The sequence below is a fragment of the Sardina pilchardus genome, chromosome 1 (genome assembly GCF_963854185.1).
Source record: "Sardina pilchardus chromosome 1, fSarPil1.1, whole genome shotgun sequence".
In the NCBI taxonomy this organism is placed as follows: Eukaryota; Metazoa; Chordata; class Actinopteri; order Clupeiformes; family Clupeidae; genus Sardina; species Sardina pilchardus.
Window position 1 is genome coordinate 36,511,248 of NC_084994.1, and position 10,000 is coordinate 36,521,247.

The 10,000-nt window shown below is 50.7% G+C and overlaps 2 protein-coding genes across 2 annotated transcripts in view; one reads left to right on the forward strand and one right to left on the reverse strand.

Annotated features, from left to right (window-relative positions):
- Window positions 1–2,315: 2,315 nt before the first annotated feature.
- On the reverse strand, window positions 2,316–6,996 carry LOC134078457 (uncharacterized). Its single transcript, XM_062534413.1, has 2 exons — window positions 5,559–6,996; window positions 2,316–5,466 (listed from the first exon to the last, which is right to left on the reverse strand). The coding sequence occupies exons 1-2, from the start codon at window positions 6,994–6,996 to the stop codon at window positions 3,092–3,094; spliced, it is 3,813 nt and encodes a 1,270-aa protein (XP_062390397.1). The 3' UTR covers window positions 2,316–3,091.
- Window positions 6,997–7,853: 857 nt separating this feature from the next.
- Window positions 7,854–10,000, forward strand: part of LOC134078465 (uncharacterized) — a 5,656-nt gene continuing 3,509 nt past the window's right edge. The window contains exons 1-3 of the mRNA XM_062534426.1: window positions 7,854–7,910; window positions 8,459–8,533; window positions 8,699–8,854. Coding sequence (XP_062390410.1) covers window positions 8,532–8,533; window positions 8,699–8,854 — 158 coding nt within the window. The 5' untranslated portion in view covers window positions 7,854–7,910; window positions 8,459–8,531. The remainder of the gene's footprint in view (window positions 7,911–8,458; window positions 8,534–8,698; window positions 8,855–10,000) is intronic.

Sequence of the window (10,000 nt, forward strand, 5' to 3'; positions counted from 1 at the left end):
GGATTTAGAGGCTTTTGCATCTGAACCCTTCAATTATATAGTATCACAATTTCATTAACAGAATCAACAGAATTAGAAACATCAACCAATACTAGAAAAGCACTCAGAGAGCGCAGACCTCCGCCAAGCCAAAACAATACCGCCTCCTGGATCCAGACAGTGATACGGATCACGCCCAAAATTTAATCGTTTCTTCCTTGGGTCATTTAAGACCTTCCCTGAAAACGTCATCGAAATCCATCCATGACTTTTTGAGTCATCTTGCAGACAGACAGACAGGCAGACAGGCAGACAGGCAGACAGACAGACAGAGTTTGGCTGAGGTAATCAAACTTAACTTCAACTGGTGTGTGGCATGTCAATGTGAAATATGAACCATAATGGGCTGTTTGTTCTGTTGTATCTACAGTACTAAACTAAAGAGGGATGAACCTAAAACCAGAAGGCTGAAGCTGCTCCTTAACATTCACCCTCTGCTATTTCCATGTAATTATTTATTTAAGAAGCTAGCAATGTATTGGTATTCATAAACTATTAAAAATGGACCTTGTCGCTGCAGGGTTGAAAATTTGTTTTAGACTCAGTTATTATCTGTCTCTTACAAAACCTAAATACAAATTTTTAAAAAAGCACCTGAGAAATTGCTTTAATTTTCATTTTGTGGCATTCTCTGCTACACTACAAATCAAGAGATCACATAAATTCATTGAACCTCTTAAAAAAAGATATTGTTTTAAAATATGGGAATGTTATTCCAGATGTTGGAAATGCCCTCGGTCCCAATAAAATCATGACTCGGAGTCTTTAATCCAATAGAATTGTTGTGCTTATATGCTGAGAGAACTCAACTTTGTGTGTATTATAATATTTTGGATGTTTTTTGATATTTTTGAACAGGCATATCAAAGCCAACACTGACTAACAAAGTTCAACCAAGACTCCCCCTGTGACTGTTCTGTTGAAACCGGCAGACCTGATGTGCATGGAGACGCCTGCAACCAGTCATCTGCACTGACGGAACATGCAGGGGAAACATTTGCAGTGGACACCTGCTGGCCACCATGTGAATGATTTTCTGTTGCAAAAGTGAAATACACTGCTCAAAAAAGGGAACACTGGTTCATAGGAGTATAGCATCAAGTCAGTCCCACTTGTGGGATAACTGATCTGGCCAGTTATGTAACAGAGGTGGTTGTGAATCAGGTTGACCTGCTTTGATGTTAACGGGCACAGGTCCCTATAGAGGCCATCTGGCCCTCAGGCCACCTTCATGAAGTCTGTTTCTGACAGTGTGGCCAGAGACATTCACACCAGTGACCTGCTAGAGGTCATTCTGTAAGGCTCTCCTACTGTTCCTCCTTGCACAAAGGAGCAGATACTGGTCCTGCTACTGTGTTAAGGACCCTCTACCACTCTGCCCTGCTCTCCTAGAGCGACTGCCTGTCTCCTGGGATCTCTTCCATGCTCTTGAGACTGCAGTGGGAGACACAGAAATCTTTTTGGCAATGGAAAGTTTTGGTGCGCTATTCTGGAGGAGTTGGGACTACCCTGTGCAACCTCTGTAGGCTCCAGATATTGACTTATGTTACCAGTAGTAACACTGACCCTATCCAAATGCAAAACTAGTGAAAAATCAGTCAAGAAGGATGAAGATGGATAAACTAAAGGTTACGACCGTAACCCAGGTTCTCTGATAGCATGAGTGAGGTATCTCACTATGGGACTTGCCCTCTCGCGAGTTCCCCAGAAGCCAAATATCATTACGCCAGCCACTATTGGCTGGACGACTGACGTATGCGACGTGGAGGAGGTACGCCCACCTCCCTTATAATCCACGGCGCAGCGTCATTGCCTCAGTCTAGCTAACCAACCTCTTCTCGCCACCGGCAAGGAGGGTGGTCTGGTGAGATACCTCACTCATGCTATCAGAGAACCTGGGTTACGGTCGTAACCTTTAGTTCTCTTTCAAGCATTCGTTCGGTATCTCACTATGGGATATAGTGACTCCCGGATTGCCAGACAGGCTTGCGATCCCCATCAGTTAATCAGCGCGTCCCACAACCAGGCGTCTCAGTGCTTAGTACTGTATGCGCTAAGGTCGGGGCGGTGACATCAAGTCTGTAAAACCTGACAAACGTCGTCGGGTTTGCCCAACACGCTGCCAAGCACACATCCTCTATGGGGAAACCCTGAAATAAAGCCCACGAGGTCGACATTCCACGAGTGGAATGAGCTCGTAAACCAGCCGGGGGTTGTTGCCCCTTGGTGGTATAGGCCAGGGCAATGGCCGCCACAACCCATTGTGATAGCCGCTGTTTAGTGAGCGGTCTACCCAGGCGAGACTTCGCACAAGACACAAACAGCTGGTCAGTTTTTCTCAACTCTGCTGTTTTGTCCACATATGCGCGCAACGCTCTGACTGGGCAGAGCGCATTCAGCCGCTCCTGCTCCAGTGAGGTGAACGGTGGCGGATTGAAAGCAAATAGCTCAATCGGACGGCACGACAGTGACGGATTGAAAACCTTCGGAATGAACGCAGGGTTGGGTTTTAGTACAACCCTCGTATCACCCGGGAAAAATTGCATACAGGCAGGATTCACGGACAAGGCGTGAATATCGCTTACGCGTTTAGCCGTAGATAAGGCCACCAACAATGCCGTCTTAAGTGAGAGCACTTTAAGATCCAACTGCTGTAATGGCTCAAAGGGGGGTTGAGACAGGACATCCAAAACCATAGGTAGATCCCATGAAGGGGCCAGTGGTTTAGAGACCGGGCGGAGACGACGCGCTCCTTTCATAAACTGACGTATGAGAGGGTGCTGGCCCGCTGTTTTGTCCCCAAAGCCTACATGGCAAGCCGAAACGGCAGCCAGGTAAACTTTAACAGTGGAGAAGGACTTGTTCCTATCCAGTAAATCTTGTAGAAACGTAAGGATAACGTCCACCGAGCACTGGAAGGCTATTGTCCCTGTTTTAATGCACCAATCATTAAATACACGCCATTTGCTATCATACAACGTTCTGGTTGATGAAGCCCTAGCGCTCTGAATGGTCGCTATGACATTGCAGGGCAAGCCCGCAGCTGTCAGATTTAGCCTTTCACGGGCCAAACCCAGAGAGCCAGGCGTTCTGGGTGAGGGTGAAATATTTCCCCGTTCGCTTGGGACAGCAGGTCCCTGCGAAGTGGCAGTGGCCACGGCGGGGAGTGGAGTAACGGGATGATCTCCGCCAGCCAGGGTTTCCCTGGCCAGCGCGGGGCTATGAGGATAAGTGAGAGGCCCCGTTCCCGCACCCTGGCTAGTGTTGGAGTGATTAGTTCCAACGGGGGGAAGGCATAGAGTAGGACGTGTGGCCACTGGTGTGCCAACGCATCTATCCCTAATGGAGCGTTGCGATCGCGCAAGGAGAAAAACATTGAACATTGTGCATTCTCCCCGGACGCGAATAGGTCCACTTTCGCTTGACCGTTCCGCAACCAAATCTGAGCCATCACATCGCTGTGGAGAGTCCAGTCTCCGTAGCGGGGGTTGCCCCTGGATAATAAATCTGCACCCAAATTCAATACACCGGGGACGTGTGTGGCTTTCAGCGACAGGAGCCGTGTGCTGCTCCATAAAATCAGTCTGTGTGCCAACGTGTGCATATGAAGAGACCTCAGTCCCCCCTGCTTGTTGACATAAGCCACCACCGTGGTGTTGTCTGTCCTGACCAAGACATGATGGCCCCTCAGGACGGGCAAAAAGTGTCTGAGTGCGAGCCAGACCGCCATTAATTCTAGACGGTTTATATGCAGGGTTCGCATGTGTACGTCCCATAGCCCATTTATCGACCTGCCCTCGTGAGTGGCTCCCCAGCCGGTCAACGAGGCGTCCGTCGTCACCACTTTCCTGTGTAGGACAGCGCCCATCAGTGTACCCTCCGTGAGGAAGAGTGGGCGTTTCCAGGGCCGCAGCGCAGCGCAACAGGCTGCTGAGATTGCGACACGGCGGTGACCGTGACGCGAGGGATTCAATTTCAGCGATGCCACCCACCGCTGAATAGCCCTCATGTACAGGCGGCCGAGTGGTATGACTACCAAGGCTGACGCCATGAGACCCAGGAGTCTGAGGCAGACCCTGAATTTCACAGTGGCTCCCCTGCGGAACAGCGCGAGACACGCGCGGAACGCTTTGACCCGCTCCTCTGACAGGCACGCTCTGAATGAGACGGAGTTTAGGGACAGCCCTATAAAGGTGGTAATCTGACATGGGCGCAGAACGCTTTTCTCCCAATTTATTCTGAAACCCAGTAACATCAGGTGCTCTGTTAGGAGAGCCGTATGTTGCTGCGCTTCCTGGCACGACCGCGCGGCCACCAGCCAGTCGTCGATAAATGTAGCCAGGCGAACGCCCTGTTCCCGGAGCGGTGCAATAGCCGCTTCGGTGACTTTTACGAAGACACGGGGGCTGAGCGCAAGGCCAAATGGGAGGGCAAGCCACTCGTAGGTCACGCCTCGAAAGGCAAACCTGAGAAACTTTCTGTGGGGGGGATAGATTGGGACATGTAGGAACGCGTCCTTTAAATCTACCGAGGTGAACCAATCGCCTGGGCGCACGAAGCGCATCAGTGCGTCGTTGGTTAGCATTCTGAAGCTGTACTTTCTTAAGTATTTGTTCAGAGCGCGTAGGTCTAATATTGGGCGCAGCCCCCCTCCTTTCTTTGGAACCAGAAAATACCTTGAGTAGAAGCCGTGATGGCTCTGCTCGAAAGGAACTACTCTGATCGCTTGTTTGTTTAACAGGGAGGTTATTTCCTCCTGTAAAACACGAGCGGAGTCCCCTGTGGCATGGGATTGTACTATCCCGTTGAATGGGGGCGGGGGGGTAGCGAACTGTAGACGATAGCCCTTCGCTATAATCTTTATTATCCAGTCTGACTGCACATGCATGCGCCAGTACTGAATGCGCTCGGTTAGAGGCGAAATTACGCCATCTAGTGGCCGAGCTGGCGTGGGCTGCACGACCAGCGTGCTTATTGTGCCCAGCGTCACCGGTGGAGCTCTGGCTCCACCTTGTGGCGTTATTAGGGAGTGACTGCACACCCTCGCCACTGAACACTGCTCGTACTTTTTTGTGAGAGCTTTTTTGTTCATATGACATTTTTTGACATTCTTTTGTCGGATACGCCCTTGGCCCACGGCCTGGCTGCGCACCGAAACATTTATTTGTGAAGGGGGGCACTGGTGTGTGCTTGTGAGACACTTTTGGGGCTCGAACTGGCACTCCATGTCTCTTCTCCGCTTCGGTGGGCTGTGAACTGCGAGCGCCGCTGTGGCCTCTGCACGCCTCTTGGAGGGCAGGGAACGTGCCCCTTTGAACAGGCCCAGGAACGGGGCCGGTGTGGCTCGGGGAGGGGAGAGTGCCTGGCTGAACTCGTCCCCTCTCGCCAGCAAGGAGCGTGCTAGGCACGCGTCTTCTTCCTCGCTCCCTGCGCGGACGGGGGGTTGTGCTGACCTCCCTGCGTCGCGTTGGGGGTGAAGGGCTTTTTAGCCCAGGCACCTTTGAGCTCGGGGTTCTTACCGAGGCTCTGAGTGGCGGTTTGGGCTGGGGGCTGACGTCTCGGAATGCGGTAGTGCGGCGCGCGCGTCGCTGCATCGGAGAACGCCTGCCTGGGTGCTTTGGGAGCGGGGGCTTGTGCCTTTCTGGGGAGGCACAGCTGCAGCGCTTCGCCGTCTCGCTTCTTTTCCTCGCACCGCTTCTGCATAGTGGCCACGGCTGGTCCAAAGAGGCCTTTGGGGTCCACGGGCACGTCTAGCAGCTGAGTCTTCTCTTTGTGGGAGAGGCTGGAGAGGTTTAGCCAGCGAGCTCTCTCCTGAGAGACCATAAGGGCCATAGCCCGCCCCGCAGTTTGCACCGCACACCTGTGTAGCCGTAGGCTTAGGTCCGTGACCACACAAACTTCGTCCCAGACAGCTGGCTGGTTGGGAGAGGATGTGAAGTCTTCCTCCAGCTCGGCCTGGTAGGCCATGAGCATAGATGAGGCGTTGAGAGCTCTCACCGCCGACGCCACAGCTTTGTAGCTTTTCTCAGTCATGGCGGACTGGAAGTTGTCGGCTTTGGAGGGGAATGCGGGTCCCGAGGGGGTCATCGCAGACTTCTGGGCGGGATGGAGGTGGGAGGCCAGGAGCGGTTCAACAGGGGGCAGGTGGGCGAATCCACCGCTTTCCATGTCGGGCCATTCCAGCGCCGCGACTCCTTGAGCCGGGTTTTTCGCTGAGAATGGGCTGCACCATGACCGTGTCGCTTCCTCAAGGCACTCGGGGAAAACGGGCAGCAGTTGTCTGGTGGAGCTTTTAGCCTTCGGGAGCCTCTTTCCCTCGTAGCGAGAGGAAACGGTTTCCTTCTGGGCCTCCGGCCAAGCAAGGCCGAGCTTTGCAGCTGCTCTTTTGCAGACGTCGTGAAGGCCCACGCTCGCGGCTTCGTCAGCCTCGGTGGTGCTTTCACTTTTCGTGCCGCCCGGGCGAGTAGTCTGAGTAGCTGGAGGGAATAGGTCGTCGCCATCCTCATCCCCGAGGGATAGTAGGTCGACGGAGCCATCCCAGGAGAGTTCAGCTTCACCAGTCGCGCTTAGCATACCCATTGGGCTGTCTTCAGCGTCGGACATAGGCGATAGGGCGTCGAGCTGGTCACCCCAGCTGGCGTCCACTCCTCCAGCGCCGGCCGGCTCCTGGGTGAGGGTTGCTGACTCAAGGGGAGGGAGGTCATCCGCTCCGAGCATGGGGTCGTCGCCGGTGAAGTTAGCTAGGCGTGTTAGCCTGCGTTGGCGAGACCGGTGGGAGAGACGGGCGCAGTGTTCGCACACTCCCGGGGCTGTTATCGCGGTCCGGGCGTGTTGCAGCCCCAGACACGCGGCACACACCTGGTGGGTGTCAGCAGCCGCAATCTTGCTCCCACACAAGCACAGTCTAGCAAGGTCATCGCACTTCCTCGCGAGGAGGGGGGGTACTTGCGTAGACATGCTCCTTCGCTACTGTTTGGTGACAGGCTAGCGGTCGCTACTGTTAGGTGACAGACTAGCTTGGGGTACTACTGTTTGGTAACAGGCTAGCGGGGCTACTGTTTGGTGACAGGCTAGCAGTGGGCTACTGTTTGGAGACAGACTAGCGTTAGAGTTTGGGGGCTACTGTTTGGAGACAGGCTAGCGTGCTACTGTTTGGCGACAGACTAGCAGAGAGGCTACTGTTTGGAGACAGACTAGCCAAGTCCAAACCAATGCTCTTCGAAGATGAAGTAGCGTTAAGGAAGCGTTCGGGGACCGAGTCGTTACCTCGCTCAATGAACAGTTAAGCCTCCAAGCCACGACACCTGTACACGAGAGAGCAAGCCTCTGGGGGCGAGAAGAGGTTTTAGACTGAGGCAATGACGCTGCGCCGTGGATTATAAGGGAGGTGGGCGTACCTCCTCCACGTCGCATACGTCAGTCGTCCAGCCAATAGTGGCTGGCGTAATGATATTTGGCTTCTGGGGAACTCGCGAGAGGGCGTGTCCCATAGTGAGATACCGAACGAATGCTTGAAAGAGAATTACCAGTTGCCACCACCTGTAAAACCATTCCTGTTTTGGGGGTCGTCTCACAGATGGCCCTCTAGTACACCTGTAGTAAATTTCGTTGACATCAAAGCAGGTGAACCTGATTCACTACCACCTCTGTTACATAACTGGCCAGATAATTGCCAGATTTCCTTTATTCTTTTCCAATTGTTCGCTTGAACCACTCCGCACAGCCACTAGGGGGAGTAGTTTTCCCACTTTACTTTGGAACGTGCTATATTTGCCCATGTGACCAACGCGGAACCGGTGAAAACGAAAGTATAAGAAGAGGCAAGGGCAAGGGCAAGTCACGATCAGGATTTTTCTATCAATTTTATGTCGGTAAGTAGGCTATACAAAATTACAATTACGGCTGTATGCTATTCTAAAGATGTAGTCATTGTTGGCTTATTCGTGGACTGAAAAAATAAGAAGATAGGAGATAGGACCCTAGGGAATCATCAACAACCGGAGACGAGACGAAACGGAGTTGTTGATGATGGCGGCCTACGTTAAATAGTCGCCTAGAGTAGATCAGGCCTACTTTTCCACAATTTACAGGTCTTCACTCAGATATTGCAGCCGTGGACATGAGAGAAATATCGTATTAGCCTCTTCGGGACTAGACTCGTCTAGATTCATCGACTGTTGGCTATTGATCAAGTGGATCCAGTGTAGTTGGAATAATAGGCTATTGGTAGACTGAGTAGGCCTACAGTTTGGACATGAAGTGCTCAGCAAGCACAAGTTGTAATTTGAAGCCTACATAGTATTAGCGCCCTAATAACCATATGCGAGGTGTTTGGGGTACAGGTGAGGGTGGAGGTGGTGGTGGGGGGATGTTTTGGATGTTCATTTTCTTCTGCACTTTCGCTCACCTGTCATTCCAGTGCGTTCTATCAAGACGGCTGTTATTGGATCAGAAATGGACGCACAGATCTGATTGGTCCACACAGATGCTGAATGTAAGCACTTCATCAGCAACCTTATCCGTCTTTATCACTGATCTATAAAGAAGGTATTCTTTATAGATCAGTGGTCTTTATGCCGTCCTCTCTTTTACTCTCTTTATCTTAATTTCCTGTTTTTAACTGATTGATTGATGGATTGATTGATTGATTATTGATTAGGATGGATTTCCCTCAAGAGGGTGAGGACGCCGTCAGTGGAAATGAGACAGGCAGAGCAGCATGTGCCGTGTCCAGTCATGTGTCCCTGAAGAGCGAGGAGTCCGTTACTCATGGACATCAGGGAGTCAGCAAAGGACAAGTGCAATTCAGTGCAGGGTGAGTTACAGTAAACAGAGTACACACACACACACACACACACACACACACACACACACACACGTACACACACAAACACACCAGGCCCGGTGTCACAACCCTAAAAAATAACTCCTAATAAATAACTGCCTAATCCTATTTCTACTCTTTCAGAACAAATTTGGCACTACTCAAGTTAGCACAACTTCTCAGATCCAACTTAACAGTCTCAAATCCATTTGATTTGAGGTGCAGGGGAGCTATCAGTTCAAAAATGTGTGGATTCAAGTTAATGCAGACTGTTATAGCAGAGCCCATTATTAGACATTCTGTCATTATAGATAGATACTTTATTCAACATTCAATTATAGTGAGGTTGTCTGGTTTTAAAATGAATATTTGAACATGGATTACAAAGGGGATTTAAAAAATGTTTATATTATGTTTTCACATGCATTATGCAGCATAAGATTAGCTGTCTAATATTGTTCACGTTAATGATTGGAAATATGCTTCTAAGTAGTGCTTATGCTACACTAGTGTAGGCAAGACTACTCAATGTTTTCTAATAGAATTTGAATGTCCAAAGTTTCACGAAGTCCACCTGCAACATCCATTTGTTTTTTTCAGTTCAGTCAGAGAGGACAGATGGGCAATTGCCAGAGCAACTTTAGCCCTGCCCTGCAAGCAATATTGCTTACAGTATTTAAGCTCTATATTTGACCACTTCCAGAAAATTGACTTTCACTTTCATGGCATTGTATTGGAACTACAGTATGATAAAGTTATTATCATAGATATATTGTGCGCACTGGCGGCGATCTGTGTGTGTTTGTTTGATAACACTACATCAGGTAACTTCTTGTAGGCTACAACTGTACTGTATTGGGTTTTTGGCAACGCCCCCTCGTCACATTTCAGTCAGAGAGGGGCTTTTTTTCGCTGCACAAACACTCTGACTCTGAATCAGCATCCGACTGTGACACTGTAGACTCTGGCACCAACACACTGGCCACAGGTCAGTAGTCAATAGTTCGGTGGTGATGTCTCCTTCCCACAGACGTTTACGTGCGCTCGATTGTCTTTAGGACCCTCCCCCTCCACACCTTAGCCACTTACATTGGCCATTCCCTATTCTTCTCACACTCATTGGCCTGCCACAGATTC